This window comes from Accipiter gentilis, chromosome 18 (assembly GCF_929443795.1).
Source record: "Accipiter gentilis chromosome 18, bAccGen1.1, whole genome shotgun sequence".
Lineage (NCBI taxonomy): Eukaryota > Metazoa > Chordata > Aves > Accipitriformes > Accipitridae > Astur > Astur gentilis.
In genome coordinates, this window is record NC_064897.1 from 1,558,657 (window position 1) to 1,581,775 (window position 23,119).

The following is a 23,119-nucleotide window of genomic DNA, read 5'->3' on the forward strand; positions in this document are numbered from 1 at the left end:
TTGTGACTTGTTGGTCCTGCCTTTTTGTACAGAGCATGTTAAACTATTCACCCCTGCCTCAGCTGGGCAGGTGGACCTGCCATAACATCCATGTGGGACAGAGTACTTCATGTGTGGAAATCAAAATGTTGCTTGCTTTCTGCTCAGTAACACATTTGGCCTTCTCAGCTAGCCTTGAGTAGTGGCAAGATTATGTTTATTTCTTAGCAGTCTCCCACACTTCCCTCTTAAGTGTCTTGTATTAGCAACTGCTGGAAAGGTGATGCAGACTAAATGGACCGTGTATTTATTGATGCAATGGCCTGAGCTTTTTTTTTTGTGTGTGTGTGGTGTGGTTTGGTTTTTGGGGGGGGCCTTTCCCTGCCCCGCCCTTCCAAATCGAAGCATCATTCTTTGCATTAAATACACTCTCTTCATTTCCCCTTGTATAAACCACTTGTATAAACTATGGAGTATTGGTATCTGGGGATTTCCCTGCAGATGGAAAGGAGGCCATGAAGTTTGAAGCTACTGAAAAAAGTGGAAATCAAATTTCTACAGCTATTCCAGACAGTCTTTGAAACACTAAAGCAAGTTTTATTACAGAGATTAGTTTACGTTACACTCATTTATTAAAACCTAAGGACATCTTTATAAAAACTACTGTATATAAAGACGAGAGCAGTGCAATAGCAGTGTAAAACACGTTTTTGGTTTACTTGGCAATCACTTTAGAAAGACAACATGATTCATAATATGAAGTTAGAGAATACTGCAAAAAATAGGACAGGATTAGATCAAAAACTAAATTAGCAAATCACTGGACACTGGCACGTATTGATTTCAAATATCAAGTGTTATGTAAACAGTATTATTGTCAATGTATTAATAAAGAGTGAGAAATCACTGCAACCCTAGAATTTCTAGTTAGCTTAATTAGCCTAAAATTTGACTGCTGACTATTAAAATAGACTATTGTACTGTATATATTATATTCTTAGAGATTTACTATTTATGTATAAGGAGGACTAGAAGAAATGCCTGTCTTATACAAGACAATTTTCAAGGCTGAGAAAAGATGTTTCTTCCTGGCAAGTGGGTGAGGTTTTCTTCTCGTTGCTTTACTTTTCACACACCATCATTGGTGGCGAAATAGAACCGACTTGAAAAATGACTCTGACATGTTGCTTCATTGGTTCTTTGAGTGGACAGTCCTCATATAGAAATTACAGCCATAACAAAACTATTAAAACCAGTTATCTAAAATAGCTGCTACAATATGCTGAAGTATACATTAAGAGGCCGGATTGTTTTCACTCTGTGTTTTTGTAAGATCGATAACCAGGCACGAAAGATGGTTAATTACAACACCAAGTCCTGCACAAGCTTTATAACGTATCTTTTTTATGTCCTATGTTATGCACAGCAACTATTAAGGAGTTGGACACTCAGCTCTCAGTAAAACTGAAGAGAGAAAATGAGTTGGACAAGGAAGGGGGCTTCTGGAGCACGAAGGTCATTAATAGCCACTGAGACATACAGCTGCCATTGTTAAATAGGGTGTATAGTGGAATTATACACTTCTGGAAATGTTAATTTTAGATCCCTTATTTTTCCAACCATATCAGGATGGACATAGAGGAAAATACATCTGTTTTAGTCCAGGTCTTTTCTTTTAGAGAAAGATTATGTTTGAACCAGTCTCTTTCTGCAGAAATAATTGAAGAATTCATTGCAGTTTATCTGGTTCACCATGATTTTGATTAGGTAAATGCAGAGGGATATCAAGAGCACAGCTACACAGATGGCTGAGATGTTCAGGTGACTGTTTGTCTGGCCAGTGCTCTTCTACAGTGTCCCAAACACTAAGGGAGAGGAGCCTATAGCAATGGTGATAGGGAAACACAGGTGGTGCACTATTTCCCTTTAGTTTAAGGCCCAATGAACATTAGTCTTATTCAGGATCTTATGTTCTGCTAAACTAGAGGCTATCAGATGATTATAACAACACAATTGAAGAACTATTGTTTATCAGCTACAACATGGATTTATCCATAAATTAATTGGTAGGCAAAATCAGACTTTCAGCCAGAGAGTATCTACCTTGTATTAACTGGCTCTGTATAGAGAATAAAAGAAAACAAACAAACAAAGAAAAAGCACATCAATTACAAGGTATACATATACTAGAAGTAAAGCATAAAACTGCTCATTAATAGCGCACAATTCCCAAAGGGAAAAAAACCCTTACAAAATACAGTAAGTCACACAAACCAGTATCTAATACAAATTCCTTCATGAACACAAGCTTTTTACAAAGCTCTCTGTGGCAGTCATCACCTCACAATGAAAGTAGGTGCTGGTAGAAGGTAAAAGCAGCAGTTACTGCAAAGCGCCAAGGTAAGACTCATTACTGTAGATACGTACTTTGTTGGGTGTCTGCAGGGGTTATGGATCTTGGAGCCCATGTGGAAGTGTGGAGAAGATGTGATGTTGGCAGAGGCATGGATGGCATTGCTTCCAGCTACCTGGCTTCCTTTTTGCTTTTCTTGCAAGTTGGCACTAACAGCACCTCCTTACGTCTTATAGGATCAGCTCTCCGACCACCAGGAGCGTTGACCCTTTTCCTGCTGAAGCTCTCATCACCTCGGAGGGAGCAGTTCAGACTGTCTGCCAGTATCTGCAAGCTACTTACAGCGTGTCTTTGCTGGAGGTCCTTTTTGTTCCCAGCTGAAGTGCTTTGAATGGTTCTGCAACGCTCTGATGAAACACTCTTTTTCAAAAACTAGAATCTCTTGGGTTTAGTGTGAATGAAGGTTTAAAAATACTGACTCCGTTTTATTTGAAGTGCTACGTTTCTCACAATGTAAAACACCCCGGTTGCACTGTGGCAGGTCTGTTACAGCTCTACAAGCTGAGTTGCTTGCAGAGGTGCGTACGCAGGAGCTTCTGTGAAGAGTGAGAATGGGCCAGGCCTGAAGGTTACCTAGGACAGGCTAGAGTCTAAAGCCTGCAGGGTGGCACTCCCACCTGTGGCATTTGAATTCTTTCTTATTAGCTGTTGCCTGCCCTTACTCAGTGATACTCTGCGTTTTTTACTCATTGGTTTGCAAAGAAAAGGGGCATGTGCATATTGGTATCCTACTCAAATTGGGCCTTCTTTGAAGACTGGGCACTCCTGAGGTCTCCAGCCTTGTTGGGTGCCCTAGCACTATTTATTCCTGCTTGGCTTTAATCAGGTACCATCACACACTCCAGTAGCTGTGAATTAGCTCAAATCACTGAGTAGTCTATTCCTTTTGAGTTCAGCAGAAGACTAATATTCACTCAAATCAAAGAGGTACAAAAGGAAAACTTGATTGTTCATTGTCAAAGTGTTCCTCCTGTTGGTTATACAGTAAAATATATGGTTATATGGTTATTTTAAAGTTACTCAGATTTGCAGGACAAAATATTAGGCATGAAGGATTAATTTGGCATTATCATGGCTTTGTGTTATGATTTCTAGATGAACTCCTCTGAGTGTCATTGCCAGGTTCTCCATGTATATATCTTAAATTGAATTTCACAGGATTTGCTCATGTAATTGATACTGTATTATTTTAAAATAAACCTGTCCTGTGGAAAGTTAAGCCAAGCTATTGCAACCTAGTGACCAAGTACTCCACATACTTCTGTGGTAGCATCACTGCCTGTCTGGCTCACAAATGAATTCTTAGATTTGTGAGGGGTAAACTCTGAAGCCAGTTGCTGGCTGAGGGAATTGGATTATTGCCTTGTAAAGCAGAGGGACAATGGTGTTATTGCTTTTGAAATATATAGTTTGTTGATTTTCTTCTGTTTCTCTTTCAGCTTCAAGGGGTATGGGGGTGGAATGGGGTATCTGTGTTGCTTCTTAATAAAGCTCCCCTCTTCAGGAGGGTGTGTGAAGCTGAAGCCAAGATGAGCTCAGATGTTTGATGTCTTAGCGGAATCATTGCCAATGATCTTAAAAAGTGTAGTAAGGTTAAAGCAATTGCTACCCTGCAGTCTGACTTGATGAAAGGGCTTCACTTACCTTGTAATGCATCCGACAATATGGTTAACAGTGATGAGGATTGCCAGCATCTACCCTATTGTGACAAACTATTCACCAGAGAACTTTGGAAAAACTCACATTCAGTATTCTGACACTTAGATTAGGCTCAAATGGCAATAGATGGATGGGGAGGCAAAGAAAACTTATCTACCAAAGGTTTGTCTTGTGATCTTTTTCCACCTTTGTGTGGTTTGCCAGAGCAACTTAATTTTCTTCCTATTGAGCATTTCCTCAAATATGATGCTTCCTTTCAGAGATAATAGTTTTGGTCTCAAATTAAAATATTGCTTACAGACTACTTCCTTTTGGAGACCTTTTCTATATCCTTTGCCTATAGAATTTGTCTGAATGGTGTTTCTCTCCAGGTGACTTGCTCATCTCCCTCTTGTAGACTTTCCTGCTTATCCATCATTTTTTCAGCTCTTGTCATTTAGTTGATTTTCTTGAAAGCTGCTCCTTGAAGTCTGATCTCACCTCTCCCATCTTGAGGCACATCAATATAATTTTTCTGGAAGACAAAAACCACAAGTGTTCCCATAATATTTCATGAGCACACAACATCAAAGTACTTCCTGTAAAGAAAAACCCGTAGTTTTCTCGGTTGTGAATTTAATTTGGGGAGGCAAGAAGGAGGAAGGAAAAGTGTGAGAAAGAAAGGTGTTAGGAGGCCTCTACCTTCCCTCATTAGCTCTAATTGGCCCAGTGTGAGCTTGTGTGGTATGGATGGTTGCATTCTCCTTCTCTTTTTTCCACGTAGTCAGAGTGGGAGGCTAACCTTTTTTCTCCCTGCTTATATTAAACTGGGCCTGGTTCTGCAAAATATTAATCACACAGTAGGTGTGCAAGTTGCCTATTCTTACCTGTAACCTGGTGGAACACGGAGTGCTGCCTAGCTCCTGGGTGCATACCTGAGATGCTGATGATGTGCCAGGTGAACCCCTGGGTGAGCATCATCAGGAGGGAACCCTGGGAACTTAGCAGGGAGGGAGATGGGATGCTTTCCTTCAGGTCGTGGAGCCTTGGCTGCTGGAGACAGCAAGGCTGGATGCTACATGATAAAAATCAGATTTCTCCCCAAATCCCTCTTGTATATATGCCAGCGTACCCATTCCATGCTGTTGTGTTGTCTACTACCTGTGAGATGAAAAGATCAAATTGCTGAAAAGGTGAAAGAAGAAACACAAAGAACTGCTAAACTCTTCGTTTCTACTGCTTGTAGTCTACTCTGAAAGTACAAAGTGGAGAGGGCTTCCTTCTGCAACCATAAACTTACTTGGAAGTAAATCTTTTTTCTGTGGACAATCTCACTGGAGCTGTTTACGTGAGTAAAGTGTGCCTGTGACCGTACGGTAAATGCCTTTATCAGATGGCGTGGCATCTTCCTGTTGCACTCTTTACCAAGGTATGCATCAGACCAAGCACAGGCTGCTTACCTAACCTGTATTCCTTTCATATGATGAGAAAATGCACTTCTATTTCCACATATGTAAATGAGTAAATATTACATTTGTGTGCTTTCCTCACAGAAGTGTTGTGAGTATTCATTGTTTTTTTGCTTGAAGTGCCTCCTGGACATAACAAATGCTTTAAATCTGCCCCAATTCACCTTGTGCAGAGTGTGTGCCTGTAACTGGCTGTCTGATCCGTCCATATATGAAGTATGGCAGTGTGTAGGTATATTGGCTGAAAGCCCAACTAGGGAAAGTTTTGAGGTAGACCAAGATTACTAATCACAATAATAAATTAAAGCAATGCATCAGTTTGCTCAAGCAGGCAAGCATAATGGTACAAATACAAGCTGTTGGAGGCAACAGTTTGGCATCCTAGTAGCGACAATACTTAATTAACTTCTCCCACCAGAGTTCTTTGCATATTGGGTATTCTCAAGTCTATATGCTACTTATACATATTGCATTCCATTAATGTATAAAATATAAAGAAACATCTGGTTCAGGCAGCAGAATATCTGTGGAAATCTGCATGTTTGAGGTTATCTAGTGTTTACCTATAAATTCTATTCAGTATATGAGGCTTGAGTCTCAACTTTCGCATCAGCATAACTCCATTGAAATTGCAGCAGTGAATATGCTTGGAAGTGCAAGTTTGGGTAGGCAGCCACCTGAGCTGTAGCTCAGCTCTATTATCTTAATTCAGATTTAAGCATTTCTCGCAGTACTGTTAGCCAGGGAGGGAGGACCTCTGAGCAGAAATATGCAATTCTCTCGTAACTAACCCTGAGGATTTAAGCCTTCACCCAAAACTCAAGGTTTGACAGTAATTGCTTTCTATTAATCGAATAGCCTACACAGCCTTATTCATGTTAAGAAATACAAATAAATTACTTTGCATTGTCTTGTTCTGTCACTGTCCTTTTTTGACATTGGTAGAAATGGATACTAACAGAACATGCAAACCTGCCTTTTGTGAGGTCTGCAGGCAGATGAAGTTTAAAATAAGAAGTTGTTTGTATCTAGAAGACAGTCTCCTGAGACTTACTTAGTTATAATGAATTTAAAAAATACCTGGGGAGAGAGAAACTGAAGAGTATGAGCACATATCATGGCTTGGAGCCACCTATGTCCTTCACAGCACCTTCAGTTTTTCCTTTTCACTCTCCCGTAGAGTGCTATGTATGCTTTAGCTCAGATGAAATGCTTTACTAATCTACAATCCGCATAACTTAAATCACTAGATTGTTTGATGGGATGCAGTTTCTTGTAGTTTTTTTTTTTTTTTTTTTAAGAAATGTTTAGAGACAGAGCAGGCAGAGCAGTCATTTGTGTGCCCCAGGGCCGAATGCAATTTTAAAGGTGTCAGACTCATCAGCCAGTTACTCTCTTCCTGTACCTGAGAGTCGCAAAGTTGCTCCTGGCCAGATCCTTCTTTCAAGGTTAATATAAAATCAGGATTGTCACCAAGGTGCTGTAAAATGACAGCTCCCAGATCCAAAGACCATAGGAAAGTTTATGAATATTTGTATGCAGCACAGAAGACAAAATATCACTCATGCGAGTAGCTTCAATTCTCTGCCAGTTCCCCTAATGTGTGTATAAAGCTATGGGAGAATGAGTGGGAGGACACGAACAGCAGAGCCAGCAACACATAGACCACACTCAGCTCTGAAAGCCTCTTACATCAAGTACGAAGTAATCACTGCATTTTCTGAGCTCCTGGCTGAGCCTGGTGCCAAATCAATAGCTTCTGCCTGAAACCAAACCCTGACAGGACAGATGCTAGGTGGAAGGTCCTCTTCCTCTAGTGAGAAGTGGGGTGTGTGATTGACTGCTTGATGGCTGGACCAGTAAAGTTGAGAGGTACTGCTTCAGATCATTTTTGCAATAGTGGGGTCACTGAAAATACTTGCATTTTCCTAAGAAAGATGAATGCTAATTTCCAAGTGCAGTTAGCCAGAGTATTATATCCCAGCCACCCAACACAGTGTGCTTGGCAACAGAAACCCCGTATTCGTCATTTCTGGTCACTTCTACAGGATTTTAATGTATTCAGAGCTGAAGCCTGTGCTCTGGAGGTGGCTCAGGTTACGGTCATTGTGTAGCACCCCAGATGGCTGCCATCACTGCTCTACCTGGCCGCTCCGGGAACAGCACCCAGTCAAGCTGCATCGATTTTCATTGACCAGCAAGGAAGTAGCTAACAAAAAGATTGCCGCCTCTTCCAAAGGAATGACTTTGCATGGCAACTTAGTTCCGCTGGAAAAAATGACAGCCATTAATAATGAAGGAATGATTCAGAGCCTCTGGAGACAAGCTTTTCTGGAGACTTCTGTCATTTTCTGACAAATGAAGTAAACAGTTGCCACATTCACCATTCCAGGGCCTCTTGCTAAGTTGGTGTTCAAATAAAAGCATTATCAATCACCACAGCCCCTTCAGACCTCAGATAACAAAGCAAATGGTCTCCGCAAATGTCCAGATCTCGCTCTCACGTAAAATTCTATTATACTGATCTAAGCAGACCTGCACTGATCTGTGCCTGTTGAGGTTCTGCTGCAATGCCTTCAAATCTGGTCATGCTGGGAGTGGAAGAAAAGCTTTCACTCTCTGTTCATAGAAAGAGCTTGGATACCAGGCTAACAAACAGCTTTCTGCAATAAGAAGCCCTTGGCAGGTACACCAATTATTACAGGCAATAGGAATGCCCTCCTTCCCCATAAATGGAAGGACAAGGGAGGACAAAGCACAATGCACTAGATTTTGAAAAAAGCCTCACAAGATTGAAAGGAAGGATATGAGAAATGAATTGCAGGATGAGCACCAAATGAAAAGCTATTCAGTTGTCTAAATGTATTACAAACCAGAAAGAAATAGAACATAATCTAATCCCTCTGCCTGTGGAGTCTGCCAAAGAGCAGGGAAATCATTTTCATAGCTTGGCATCTGTACACTCCTATGGCTATATTATACACAGAATATAACATTATATCCAAAAAACATGCTGAAAGGCTGCTTGGGTTACCAAGTCTAATTCTTAAAAGTTACCAAGTGCCAGAATGAATGCTGCTGGTGCAATCTACATTTGGCCTTCTTGGTTGAGTGAAAGCAAGCAGAAAGTCTCAGACTTTTTAGGTGGGGCTCGTCATCTTTTTTTCTTTGGGAGAACATCAAAATAGCCGAATGATTCAGATTTTTCCAATGTGGGGGAAACTTTAACAGCAACTAAAATTTGCTTCAGGTTGGCTCAGTCCTGAAGAGGTTGAATGTTTCGGGCTTTTTAATTGACTAAGAACACTTCAACATTAAGCAGTGGCACTCAGTGTTGCCATCTTGCCATAAAGGAGCGGTGGTTTGGCCCCTATTTTCATCCCCAGGCTGAGTGATCTTTTACTGGGTTACATTGTCTTTGATGCAGCACAAATTCTTCTCTGGTCTCGCTGTGAAGTGCATCACGGCACCTGCATGAGGTCAGATGAGAGGACTGCCTTAAATGGTGGCAAATCAATTTTGTCGCAGCCATTATGTAAAATGACCACCATCACTGGTAGCCATCACTAATGTTTCTAAAGTAATAACTGGCTCAGGGAAGATAGAGATCTGGTGCTTAAGAGTTTAAACAAAACCCAGGCACTGGAAATTTTCAACTTGAAAAACAGACTCTGAATTTTCAACTCAAGTGTTATTTCTACTGTAGCTGACAATTCTGCAAAGCTGGAGAGATGTGTCAAAATATGTTTGAAAATTAATACCTCAGGAAGGTTTAAGGGCTTAAACAGAATAAATGTGCAACACATGCCAGATTCATCAGAGTTAAGCAATCCCTTATCTGCAGACCTAAGAAAAGAAAAGACAACAGCAATACCCGGGATGTGTTAAGAATGAAACCAGAAGCTTCTGCCCTGGTAGGTGTGCTCTTAGTTGTTGGGAGATACATAAATGGGGCCAACTGAGAGAATTCCTTTGCTAAGTAGTGAGAAACATCTGGGATGCTTCTATCCATCGCTTGTTAAGAAACACTGTGGGACTTTGTAACAGGCCTGTAAGCCCCAGGGAGGCACAGGACAGATGTGCTTGTTTAATCTTGATTGTACTCTGTGGGGACATTTTGGAGGGCAGGTACCAACTGTATTAAGCTGGCAGCCCATAACTTAGCTAGCGTAGGTGTGAATGGCAACTAGAAAGGTTATTGTGTGCTCTGGATTAAGCATAGATGGAGAACTGTGAACCACAGCTCCTGTGAGTCATGGATCTGGGGTGTAGCACCGGAGTGCTCAGGCAATTAAGCAGTTCCCTGTCGGTTCAAGAGAAGACTTTCTCAGCAGCATTTCTCTGCCCTGCTGCTCTTTGGGAGGACATAACCTACCCTTTTGCTATTGTAGCTTGTGAATCACTGTCCTTGTTTAAGAGCATCAGGCAAAAGATAGGTCGGTTGCCATAATGAGTGGAAGAACATGCATTTGGCTGGGGTCCTCTGGAAAGATGAGGCCTACTTAGAAGTCTTCTGCGATGTGCCCTGAGCTATGTACTTAAACATACACAAGGCTATCAGGAAAGAAAGCTTCTGCTGGGGTGGGTTAAAGATTATACTAAGTTCAGAGTAGTTCTGCTGAACTGAAAGCCTGCTTTCTGTAACTGATGCTGGGAAATCCACAATCACGTGAGAGATGCTGTCTGCCCACATTGTTGCTTTGCAGGTGGGAATAAACCATTTGCATTATGAGTTTCCTTTGGATTGTGCTTACAGCAATGTATTTGCTCATACTGCAATGCATTAGCATCGGTACAATGGCATACTAAATGAGGAACAAAGACATAAGGCGTGAACGGTACTCACTCAAAGTGCAGGTGGAATAGGTCCTACCTACCAGTCACTGGAAATGGGTCTGCATGTCACCTGTCACACTGTTCTCCTCCATTGCCCTTTCAGAGCAAATTGCTTGGCTGTGTTATGGAAGCTAATTATCACATAAAGGCTTAATATGCTACAGAAGCGAATGCTGTCAGCTGTCTTAGACATTGGAGCATTGTAGCAATATATTCAAGGGTAGCAATGACTGTTTACAATGCTTGAGAAGGGGTTACCAGAAAAAGTCAGGTGCACAAATGATGAAGCAGTGCAATTTTTAAGAAATTTCCATTTTAATAATTTGTTATGAGCATTGGTAAATCTGGCTTTTAAATTGCTTGCCCCATTTCTTGAGAATCTCACCTCTTTTAGCCTGGATTAAGCTTGTGTAACTCCTGTAAGGACTGGGGGATATAAACCCAACTGCACTTCACATCACTGCTGAGAGCTGCTCACTGGCTTTAAAGGAGCTTTAGAAACTTTGGGAAGATCTTGCATTCCTGGGGGGTAGGCTGGTTTGGGCATTTGTGCAGGAGAAAGAGCTGCTGGTGGATGGCAGGTACCTGCTGGCCAGATCCTTGGTTGTGCTGCTGTCCTGCAGAGGAAGAGCTAGTGGGTCAGGGGAGGTGCAGGGCTACTCTCCATGCCAGAGGAACGTACAGCAACTTGAAGGATTTACATTCTACTGCTGGTTATTTCCTAGCTAATTCTGAACCCAGTACTAAGACCTCCTAATTAACAACAGCCAAGCCCCCCACTGGTGTGTAGTCACACATGAGATAAGGTTACTCACACCAGTGGAAGGTCTTTATTTGCCTCTTTAAATTACTTTTAAATTTGATTCCATGACTTCTTGTTGCTAATGTAGAGTTCAAAGACTGCTTTCAGACGAACACTTTGTCTCTAGCACATGTTTCAGCTTCATACTGGTGGGTTCACTGGTTCAGACTTGTGTCTAGGGCAGTGCTCTGAGCTGGTAGCCAGAGAGCTGGGAAGCAAAGTGCAACCAGTCAGAAATTGCCTCCCAGCTCTCCCCTGCAATGAGGGGGAGGGCCCTGCACCAGCGCTGTTTTTGGCACAGCATATGGTCTCGTTACCGACGGTGTGATTGCTTTTTTGGTAAGTGAAGCTTGGGATCTGCTTGGATCCCAGATCTGTCTCACAGACGGATGCAGGAGGAGACTTGGCACTTGGAGTGAGCCTGGAGAGCTGCTGCAGGCGAGGACTTGCCTTCCCCACCTCCTCCACCAGAACTGCGGGTGTTAAAACAGCAGCTGGCTTAACTTCTGTTATTAATATGGCTGCCTGGCTAACAGACCAAAGCTAAGAGAGAAAACGGGTTTCCTGTAGAGTTTCTGGAACATCTATAATACTACAAATTAAATACATCTTTTGTCCCATCAGCTGGGTTGGGTGGGAGAGGAATGAAACCACACAGGACACAATTTTCTCTATTTTTTACTAAAGGCCATATTTTACAATTCTCACAAAGAGCAGTGATGTGAAACCAATAGGGTTGCTAACATAAATAAATATTACTTACTGTGAATAAGGGTTTCTGAAGTAATCCTATGCTTTTGAAAGTCAAGTATTTTTCAATTAGTGGCAATGTTTTTCATTTGATAGTTCCTGAAATGGTTTATACTCCTGAACACAGTTCTGGAAAGTAAAAACATCCAGGAGAATTTCTGAGGGTTTTTTTTTTTAAAGGAAATCTGAAGCATTCAAAGTTCCGATTTATGAGTGCTGAATAGAGGAACAGATGAAGGTTTGAGGACATAAATTGAAAGATGATCACTGAAAAGCTGCCTGTGTCTTCCCTCACTGAAGCATTGCAGTCTGATTTTTAATGACCTGAAATGTTTCCTTCCTCCTACTAAGGTTATTTCAAAAAAATAGTCAAAACACCCTGGGTCTTCCAAAGCATCTTAAAAGTGTGGATGGCCAATTACAAGTAAAACTGAAAGTGAGCTGGACTTACTAATTTGCCAGATATCTATGAAACCCTCAAGTTGCTACCAGGGTGCCTGAATCAGATGCATCACTTGAGGCTGAAATTTATCTGGCTGATTGTTGCCAAATTTTCCTGTAGGCTAATGTGTGGCAACCATTAAATAACTGATACACCTGAAGGCAAATAAATTTGCATGTTCACACCCCCCCCCCCCCCCCCCCCCCCCAGTTTTATGTATACAGTTTGAACCACCTTCAGGTTTTTTTCAAGACCTCAGTGAATTGTGATGCCAAACTGAACAGGGATATCATGTAACGAACTCAGACTTCTTGTTCCACTTGATACCCTACTCATTTTCACATATTTTCAGCTAATTGGAGTGACCAAATAGTTTTAATTGCATTCCTGTCATAGAGGAAGATGACTTGAGATATTTAGACACGGAGAGGCCAAGAGGAACTCTTGCCAGAGGCAAGATAGTATTTTTTTGCCTGCTGCTTTAAGATCTGGGGCAGGCATGTCACTTTGGAAAGGAGATTATTGCTATGTGTAATTTAACGGCATAGATACTGTAAGTGTAAGATACCATCTCACCTAACTTTAGACATCAAAATGGTTAGATGTCTTCACTTCCAGAGAGTCACCTCAGGCTCCTTTATTGTCAACAGAAAGCAACAGGCACCTCTGCAGAGCTACTCTTCTCCTGGGCTAGGCATCAAGTTGGGTGAGTGATGCTGCGGAGACTCCCCTTTGTCCTTACTGGCTCCAAAAGAAAGATGGGTAATCAGTTCAGGTGCAGGTACCTAAAAGTCCCATGCCTAACTTAGGGAATGAGCAGTCCCACTGCCCCTAGAAACTGAATTATAAAAATGTGTAGCGCTAGGATGGATTTCTGTTACCATCATGTTCAGTTGCATACTGCCAGATGCAAATATATCATCTTCTATGTAAATATATCCAACTCTGTGCTATTTACAATCCAGCACCACTAAGTGGAAGTTGTTCTGGAGTCTCCATGTTCTGGTTAGAAACCTTCCCTCGCGTTCATTCATGAGCAGAATTGAGTCGTGTTTAAGACATGTAACATACTAAAAGATTTTGATGGAAAAGCTAGGGCCTGTAGGTATTTCCTCATACAGCTACCTCTGGAAAGAAAAGCAGCTTCTGACCCTACATATGCATGTGCAGTTCCAAAGATACTTTTTTTCTCCCCCTCTCTCATGAACTTCCATTGGCTGGGTGGCACAAAGGTACATCCCTGAGGCTCATGACTGTGGCACCCCAAGAGATGCTGCATGCTCCTGTGGATCGGGTAATAGATAGGCACTCTGGAGCAGGGCTTGATACTCTGATACTCCGATACTCCTTTTTTTTTTCTTTTTTTTTTTTTTGTACAGTGAAATCTCTTGGTACTGCTGTAGGAGCTTTTAAAAAAATCTGTGAACCTTTGAATATTTCTACATCAGTGGTAGGGACTGAATTATCTGAATGTCTCTGATTTCAGCTCATCCCAATTTCCCAAAAGCCGATGTTACCAGCTTTCAAAATCTGTTCCCTCAAAAGGGCTTTGACATACCTAAGATACTCAAGTATTCTTCATGTTTGCTGAGCTCTTATACAGCAGTGTCAATGCATACATCTAAGATCCAAGAGAGCACAATGAAAAGTACAAGAGGCTTTACAAGAGTGGGCCCTTCTATGTAAAATTCAGGTACATGATATAAGAAAAAGGCCTCCTTTCATGCTGGCTGACAATTTGAATTTAACAGATCCGCTAGAAATTGAAAGCCAGGTTTAAAAAGCAAGCAGTATAACTTGCCATGTGTTTTATGATGTAGCTTGCTAGGACACTGCCATTCCCTGCTTACGCAATCTCCTAATGCACCCCAAAACTTCACTAGGGATTTAAAAAAAAAACCAACAAAAACCCAAAACTTTGGTGTAACAGTAGTGCCTGATTCAGAAAGAAGAGCAGTTACAGACTGTATTCTTTTATTAAGTCTAGTAACTTAATTTTTTTGTAATTCCTTTGTCATATAGTGACCAATAATTTATAAATAAATGAAGGACATAATTTAAAAGGATGTTTATGCAAGCTATACTCAGTGTAGACTATCTTTATTCAGTGGATGGTCAATTCTAAGTGTTGTGACAGGTCTTTGCAACTTACAGCTGTGGTTAAATGCAGCTTTATTATACAGGGTGATGTATGTGGTTTGCACCTTGACGTTAATTGAGCTGTACAGAAAAGTTAGTAAGTGAAGGAGAAATGTGGCCATATGTAAGGAACTATGTGGGTATATGTATAGTGATATGAGTGCACATGCATGTCTTTATATATGTGTATATATGAATCATTTATTTATCTGGCCCACAGTTTCTGTATACAATCTCCCACATTTTACATGTAAGTGTAGCTTAGTTTCTTTGTAAAATTCAAGAATGAACTACTGAGCTGAACAAAAGTAGGCTAGCCTACATCAGGTGAATATCCTGCTCCTTTTATTATCTCTTTTTGCCCTAGCGCTCTTTGCCGCCTTGGCACCAGCAAAATTCAGTCTATTAAAATTGCTGCCTAGCATGTCCTGAAGTCCATCAGAGGAAAAAAAACGCATTCATGGAAATTGAACTGTTGAAACATGCTGAAAGGCAGGGAAGGGGTTAGCCAAACATTAGATTTGAGTGTTTTGGTACCATTTGCAGAGCTTCAAGGTGCTGACTTCTTTCAAGGCCCATGGAAGTCAACAAAACTGAAAGCCACTGAGATTTCAGGGGATTTATGTTAGAAGCAGGAGAATTTTTTCTAGATTCGATTTTAAAGAAGGCAGCAAAGTTGGTTTCCAAAGCAGATGGGATTAATATATTGCTTGAACCGGATCCCAGCTGCATCCCCTGCAGTTCCTGACAACATCATGCAGTCCTGCAGGCTCTCCATTCCCCTGGTAGCAAGGTGGGTGCTGCAGGGGCAGAGGGGGCAGAAGAGTGGCCCTGAAGAGGAAGGTGGCCGGTTCCTGTGCCCTGTCCAGCAACTGCCCAGCAGCAAGGTAGGCGGTGAGCCCCTGCGGACGCTGGAACTGCTCCTCAGTCACCACCTAGCCTCTTCGTTTCATTTGACTTACTAAGTTCCTCCCCTTTCTTTCTGTTTCCAGTTTTCTCTCCTGTGCATTAAAAGCCTTCTGTAATAACTGCTGCTTCCTCCAGGAGAGCTGAAACAAGATGCATGAGCTGCTTCCCTTCGTCTCGCCAGAGGCTGAACTTGCTCCAACTGCAGAACAGTCCATTTGGGAGGGAGGACTCTGTTTCAGCACTTGCAGTTTGATCCCCAAACCTGTGGTTTAGCCCAGAATTGTGTATTTACTCCCTGTTAAATCAGCTTTTTTATTTACCTCCACACAACACAGGAAATTCTTTCATTTCTGGAAATAAAATGCATATTAAGGGCATATGGCAAAAACTGTATTTCTTGAAATAGTTATCTCTTTTACCAAACAGCCGCCTTTTCTACTTTCGCTTTTCAGTATTAAGAGGGCTAGTCTTCTGAGTCAGAGCTCGGTAATTACTGTGTTGAGAGCTAGATTTCAATGTAGGATGAAACAGTCATTGTGTTTCCTGTAACTGTTCTGTGTATGATTTTTTTTTCTCCTCCAACTGAATTTGTGTGGCTTTTCTAGCAGTATGAAATCTAAAACTATTTCTTTTAAAATAAATTTCTCGAGATACTTCAAAAAAGAGCATAGAACAACTTTTTAACAGTAACCAAATTATCAACAATTAAAAAAACCGGAAGTTAAAGCTGTTGCAATTTAATCTGGTTACTGTTTGGCTTCCTGTTGTAGATCCAGGGTATGTTTGGTTGCACATAACCATCCAAGCAATAAATAATTTTTAACTTTGTTTATTTGTAGTTAGGAGCAGAAGGGTAACACCCACAACATGATCACTGGAAACAGCACTACATGCTGTAAGAGATGTTAGAAAGACAATTTTAGGCAGAAATATTTCTCCCTTCTTTCCTCCCTGCCTTTCCCATGTAAAAAGCCATAGGAGAAGTTGAGGTGTGTTGAGATGTGGGAAGAGAAGAAGCCAAGGACCCTGGACAATTTTAGCAGAGCGCAAGGGGCAAGAAAATAATTTCTCTTTCGTGGTTATCTGAGCTGTATTGCTGGCTTCACAAAGAAACATACCTTGACGCCAGTGGTTGAACTGTGACTGGCTTATTATTTTTAAATTGTCTCACAGCTGCATCTAGATACTGGTCTGCTGGGCTGTAAAAAGTCCTTTGGCTGTAAAAGGATCTTTGTGCATGGATCAATGACAGCGTATGACCCCTGCTGAGTAGCATTTCTTGAGTCTCGGAGAAAGAAAAACAGTGCTTGCTTAGTGTCATCGGGCTGAGGTACTCTATTCAGTACAGCTTGGTTTGAATGATAATTTATGAAGCATGGAAATTTTTGTTTTGAACAATTACGACTGCCAGCTGGTGGGTTATTCTCTGTTTGTTCTAAGTTATTCTTCTTTATTTATTCGTTTGCACGTGTATGCATGTTTTGTTCTGTGAATCTATTGTATCCTCATTTTTTCATGATGCATATTTAGGCTTCTTGCAGTTGCCCAGTGATGACTGCAGTGTTCAGGTGTGCACCTTAATATTAGACCGTAATAACTCAGAATAATTCAACAACAGCTATCACATGCACGCGCTGTAACAGAGAATCCTGCTGTGCTGTGTCAATGTTCTTGTGTCCTATATAATCTTACAGCACTTCCAAATAAAAAATTGGAAGCCGGTTACTTACACACAAAAATAATCTTCACCTCTTCAGCTCTGTTACCACCACTGGCTTTCTGTGCCCACAGAACGTGAGAGACGAGGATTTGGCAGGTGGTGCTGAGATGAGACTTTGCCCAGAGATTTCCATTCTTTGGTGTGATTATGCAATCACCACGTAGTCCCACTGGCATCAGCAGCTATTATGCAGCAGCTGCATAATCAGGCATTTATTGGAAGAGGTGGGGAGTAAGAAGACCACGTTTGTCCCCTGTGTTCCCTAATGGTAGAGGATGAAACAATTGGAAAAAGCATCGTGTGATTTTTGATATGCAGCTGTTGGCCCATGTTTTCTGACTGCTCTGTAAGTCCAACAAGAATGCGATGATGCTAGGAAAATGCTTGGGGAAGAGTGGCTGGAAAGCTGCCTGGTGGAAAAGGAACTGGGGGTGATGGTCAAGAGCTGGCTGAATACGAGCCAGCAAGTGTGCCCAGGTGGCCAAGAAGGCCAAGGGCATCCTGGCCTGTATCAGAAATGGTGTGGCCAGCAGGACTAGGGAAGTGACTGTCCCCTGTACTCAGCACTGGTGAGGCCGCACCTCAAGTCCTGTGTTCAGTTTTGGGCTCCTCACTGCAGGGAAAGACATTGAGACGCTGCAGCGTGTCCAGAGAAGGGCAATGAAGCCGGTGAAGGGTCTAGAGCACAAGTCTTATGAGGAGCGGCTGAGGAAACTGGGGTTGTTTAGGCTGCAGAAAAGGAGGCTCAGGGGAGACCTTATTGCTCTCTGCAGCTACCTGAAAGGAGGTTGTAGCGAGGTGGGTGTCAGTCTCTTCCCCCAAGTAACAAGTGATAGGACAAGAGAAAATGGCCTCAAGTTGTGCCAGGGGAGGTTTAGATAGGAAAATGTTTTTCAGCAGAAGGCTTGTCAAGCATTGGAACAGGCTGCCCAGGGAAGTGGTTGAGTCACCATCCCTGGAGGTATTTAAAAGACTTGTGGACATGGCACCTGGGGACATGGTTTAGTGCTGGACTTGGCAGTGCTAGGTGTACTGTTACGACTTAATGATCTTACAGGCCATTTCCAACCTAAACAATTCTATGATTCTATGAAAACTGATGTTGGTGTGAGTCTTCTGGGAATGCAGCCTCACACATTTCCCCCCAAAATCAGATTTTAAAGAGCCATTCTCCTTAGGGTCCTCAGTTTGGCCTCCTGTACAGACCTATCTTCCCATCCAATGACTCCTCCTTATATACCATGAGCCCCCTTGCCAGTTTTCAAATCACAAGTAATGGGTATTCTGCTGCATCTCAAGACATTTCCTTGGTGAACTGCCAACTTTGAAAAGAAATGTACACTTAGGTGAGATGAATCCCACTGTCAAACTTCAGTTGGTTAAATGTTAGCAACTTGTAAAAGCTCACCTTCCAGCATAATGTCAAAAAATGAATGAAGAGAAGCTTCCAAGTGATTCAATCCATCTCAAGAGAGGTGGGACGAATAGCCCTCTGGAAATGGCTCTTTCAAGGTGTTAGTGAGGATGCCTAAATAACTAGTAGATGCTCAACTTGTAGATCACTAAATTGACTGAGGTTAATCCTGCTCCTTATCGCCAGTCAAGATTTGTATAAATTGATCTCCCAGGTATTGGATCTTTTTCTGTCTTTGTTTGCTACAGTCCTCTGCTATCTGAAATCTTGCCACAAAGAATTTACAGACTGGGACCAAATTGCCTTTTAATGTTCTTTTAGCCTTGAGCTTCTTAAACTTCTTACAGTTTGACAGACTTTCCAAAAGTCAGATAAGCTCTGCAGCTCTTGCTGAATGCTTTCCCATCTGCCATTACAATTTTTTTCTGCTACAGGCCCTAGTGAAGGTTATGTTTTCCTCTAGCAGTCTCACCACTGCTAGTGAGATAACAGCTCCCTACTTCTAATTGGTATCTCATCTCCTCTTTCTATACTCAAGAATGTCATTAGCTTGCTTTGCCATCATACTGCACAAGAAACTGATGGTGAGTAGTTACTTATTGTATTACTGGCTATTTCAAATGGTTCCAGGATACTCTATATCAGCAATGCCTACAACAGACCAGTAGAGTGTGAGTTGTGCCATTACCTGAACCTTATGTCCGTGTTTCATAATGTAGTAGAAACAAATGTGCAATCTTAGCGTTGTGAGGTAGGAAGGTTGTTGCCCAGGTAGGTGTGCTAAGTTTCAGATACCAAAGCATGGTATAAAAAGTCTTCAAGAGCTAGATTACAGCATGTTGTATATTTGATCTTTGTAATGCATTTGCAAATTTTTACAGAACTATGGGAGAGACATCTGTAGAAACTGGATGCAGCACCAAGAGTTTGTGAATCCTTTAATGACCCCTTCATCTTCTCTTAGACAGTCTACTAGAACCTTGCCAAAGCACTACATTACATGCTGCACTGTGCAAACAAATCTACTCGTGTGCTTCCATGTGGTCTCCTCATACTATGTCAGGTAAGGTGCAAAACTCAACTAGAAGAATCAGTGTTTGCATATGTTGAACCTGGGACTGTTGGGAGCCCAAACCTACAGACCTCCACAGTCCCAGGATTACTGCCTCCTAAATATAAAGGAATATGAAGGAGGTATGATCCTCTGGAAGCTGCAGGATGATACTGGAAGTGGGGGACAATTTCACGCTCTTACAGTATTACAAAATTTTACACAAATTACAATAATGGAAGTATCATCAAATACTTTCAGTGTGGCCCTCAATAACCAGATAAGCTTTTCTGTCTCATCTGTCAAATGGAAGTAAGAAAACTGTACTAGCTCACATAAGCACTGTGTGGATAAATACACCACAGCCTATTAAGTACTCGTTTACTTCTGTAGTATTATACGAGCAGCGCTAACTCCAGCTACAGCCAGTGGTCATGAGAACTGCCTTTAACAAAGATAGGGAAATGCCAGCCAATCCCCCAGCTAATTTTTACTGATTTTGTTTTTTAAATATTCTAGCCTATATTAGCAGGTGAAATTTATTAGTGTAACAAACACTGGAAGATTAAGACTTAAAATGGGAAGATGTAGATTACTTTCATCTCTATCCTAATGCTTAACAAGCTCTTTTTTCTGTTATCTCACTTGTCTCTAACTCCTTCAAAACCTGTCCCTTACAGCCAGCATCATCTTGTGGACCTAAGTATGGCTATTGGACTGCTTCAGGTATTTTTACTTTTGCTTTATGTATTCCCAGGGAAAAGACAGGAAGAGGCAACCTGAGCAAGAGTTGGCAAATGCCAAACCAAGTTTATTTTTTCTTTTCAATAGCATCACAATTAGGTTGTATTTTTAACACGTTCCCAAAAATGCATCCACATTTTTGTCTTCGTTTAGTCATTCATGCAACCAGTGGGGCTCTTTTTAATTGGGACACCATTTTTTGTTGTGAGCACTAAGAAACTTCAGTGAATAGTAAAAAAAAAAGTCAACTCCCAGCCCCTCATGTAATTCTCTTTAAAACGTCTTAAAATGCAAATCAAGCAGGTATCTAGTTCATTTCAGTTGTTAACTTCAGCAGCATTAGAGAAGTTTGGGAGGTTTTTGGTGATCAAAAAGGGTGAACTCTGACTGCTTTCCAATCACAATTTTAGAACTTTTTAGGTGAAACTGTGCTGGAGATGAGCTGTTAGCATACGAATGATAAAAGGTGTAGGGTTCAGCAGCTCCCTGTGACTCATCATTTTCCAGAGATGAGAAGTTGGGAATGCAATAGAAAATAACTTGCCTCCCTCGTCTGTGTGACTGATTAAAATCTGTATCACTAATCAACGCAGAATATAGTTAATGACTGTTTAATTAATTTACTGTAATTTTTGATGAAGCTCACTGCAATTGCTTTTCCACATGCTGCTACATGATAGTAATGATTTTCAACAGAAAGAAGGCAGCTTGTGTAGTGTGTGTCAGCTCTCAGAGCAGCATCACTTTAATAACTGCAAGGCATTGCTCTAATACAGAATTCAGCTCAGAGATATGATTAGCTACTTACACACACAATTCCCGTAACTATGAAGGCTCCTTTGTGCATAGACTACTCAACTAGTACTAGAGCACCAGTCCTTCAGAAATAAAAACTATAGCTGGACCTTATGCCCTTTTAGGTTTGAGCTCAACAGTTGGTGCTTTTAACACTTACTGTAAATGGTTACGTCTCCACAATCGTTCCACCTTTGAGATTCTTTAGAGACTAAGTAAAGGTTACCAATATATACAAACACCAGGAAACAGATTACCCTATTGTGAAGTGAGGTAGCTTATTTATTTCACACATAACCACTTTTTACAGTTATTTTTACCCTCCTGTATTTTATGATTGAAGCCCAGTTTCCACCATTTATTCTTTTGATGCTGCTCTTTGGGGGCTGCATAGTGTTGTGCTGATTAAACTCATTTCTCTGATGTTTAAAGTAACACGTCTCACTTGTTCTGTTTTGGGATCACGTTATCACCTGACATGGGACTAACATCAGCAGCATTTCCTATTGTGTTCCAGTGATATTTGTCATATTCTTGCCATTTAATGTGTTAAACTGGTTTTATCTTTTTAACATTTCTGGTTTCCAAGAAACTTTTTATAGTGGATTTTGAAGTCTTTTCAGAGGCATGTTTTTCCTGCAGTTAATAGATTTTCTTCACAATTATGGTTGTAGATATCTGTGTATATGTATTTATGACAGTGTTGAGCATGCAACTTCTCCAGAACCTCTTAAGTTCTTGAAAATTGTTTGCTGATTGACATCAGCGTTCTCTCATGACTTTAATAAACAGTAAAATGACTCTAACATTTCTCAAATTTCAATGCTTTTTAACCTGTTTTGCTTTTGAGACATGAAACAGCCATGTATCAGGTATCTTCCTAATGATGAACAAACTGACTGTGTCTAATTGCTGTCCTTTTCTTGAACCATGCAGTGAAACATCATTATAAAACCAAGGTCATACAAACACGTTTTATCGCTTTTCTGATGAAATGCCTAATTGCTTGCTGCAGTTGTCTTCGTCATGATCTAATCAGAGAACAGTAACAATAAAAGTAATGATGTCGTAGATCTTGACCTCAGCTCTCACTGCAAATAATTGTCTGACATTGTTACCATTTACGGTCATGCATTCAGCATTATCACATAAGCTTTATGATGATTTCATTACTGTCTGGTATTCCACAGTATGCCATTATTTCATGTAGAAATTTTAGCATACTCTAAAAGATTCTCTGCAACCCCATAAAAGGATTATTTATTACATATGGCTTTTTGTTTAATAATAACTCTGAGAATAATAAATTGGTCTGTACATGATCTTCAGCTCTACTACCTGCTTGTTCCTCCTTGAGTTAGGGAGTTACCTGTTTCTTGATATCCAAAATGCACCTTGGGAGTTGATTTCCCAAGACACTGAAAGCAATGGGATTTTACTTTAGAGGCTTTTTTTTTTTTCCTTCTTATTCATTCTCACTTCTGTTAAAAGCACCGAGTGTATGTAGATAGTTGTTTTGTAGGTGGTTTTAGTAGTTCTCTGGGGCATAGACTACTTATGGTGGACAGTATTCTGTCCATAATTTTATCTTACCCCCCCCCCCCCCCCTTTTTTTTTTAAAGTACTTTCTTTCAGTTCAGAACTCTGGGTTATGCTAAATCTCCTTAGAAATCCTGTTGCAACTTTGCATAAACACAGGAAGGCTTGCCTGTTTAGATCATTAACTCCAGCTCCTTAATACCTCCCTTTTTATTTCTTCTACCACTTGCATTATCTTTGACCAATGCTGTTTTTTCTCCCTGTTGTTTGCTTGTCCATCTGCTTTATTTAGTCTCTAGAAAAATAAAAACAATTAGTTGAATTTTACCAATGTAATAAAAGTTTTGCTCCCTGCCAGTTAAAGATTAATACAACTGAGACTGCATAATTCAACAGAACATGGGAGCTACTCACTGCTTCATACCTCCTTGCTGTTGCTACTCAGATCCAGCTACTCTTAAAAGCACGTCAGAGACAAC

At 41.0% G+C, this 23,119-nt stretch overlaps 1 protein-coding gene across 7 annotated transcripts in view; it reads right to left on the reverse strand.

The window, feature by feature from the left end:
• Positions 1-627: 627 nt before the first annotated feature.
• SHISAL1 (shisa like 1) overlaps positions 628-23,119 on the reverse strand; it is a 197,126-nt gene continuing 174,634 nt past the window's right edge. For all 7 annotated transcript variants that reach the window (XM_049821428.1, XM_049821420.1, XM_049821426.1 and 4 more), the window contains one exon: positions 628-4,565. In XM_049821428.1, coding sequence (XP_049677385.1) covers position 4,565 — 1 coding nt within the window. In that variant the 3' untranslated portion in view covers positions 628-4,564. The remainder of the gene's footprint in view (positions 4,566-23,119) is intronic.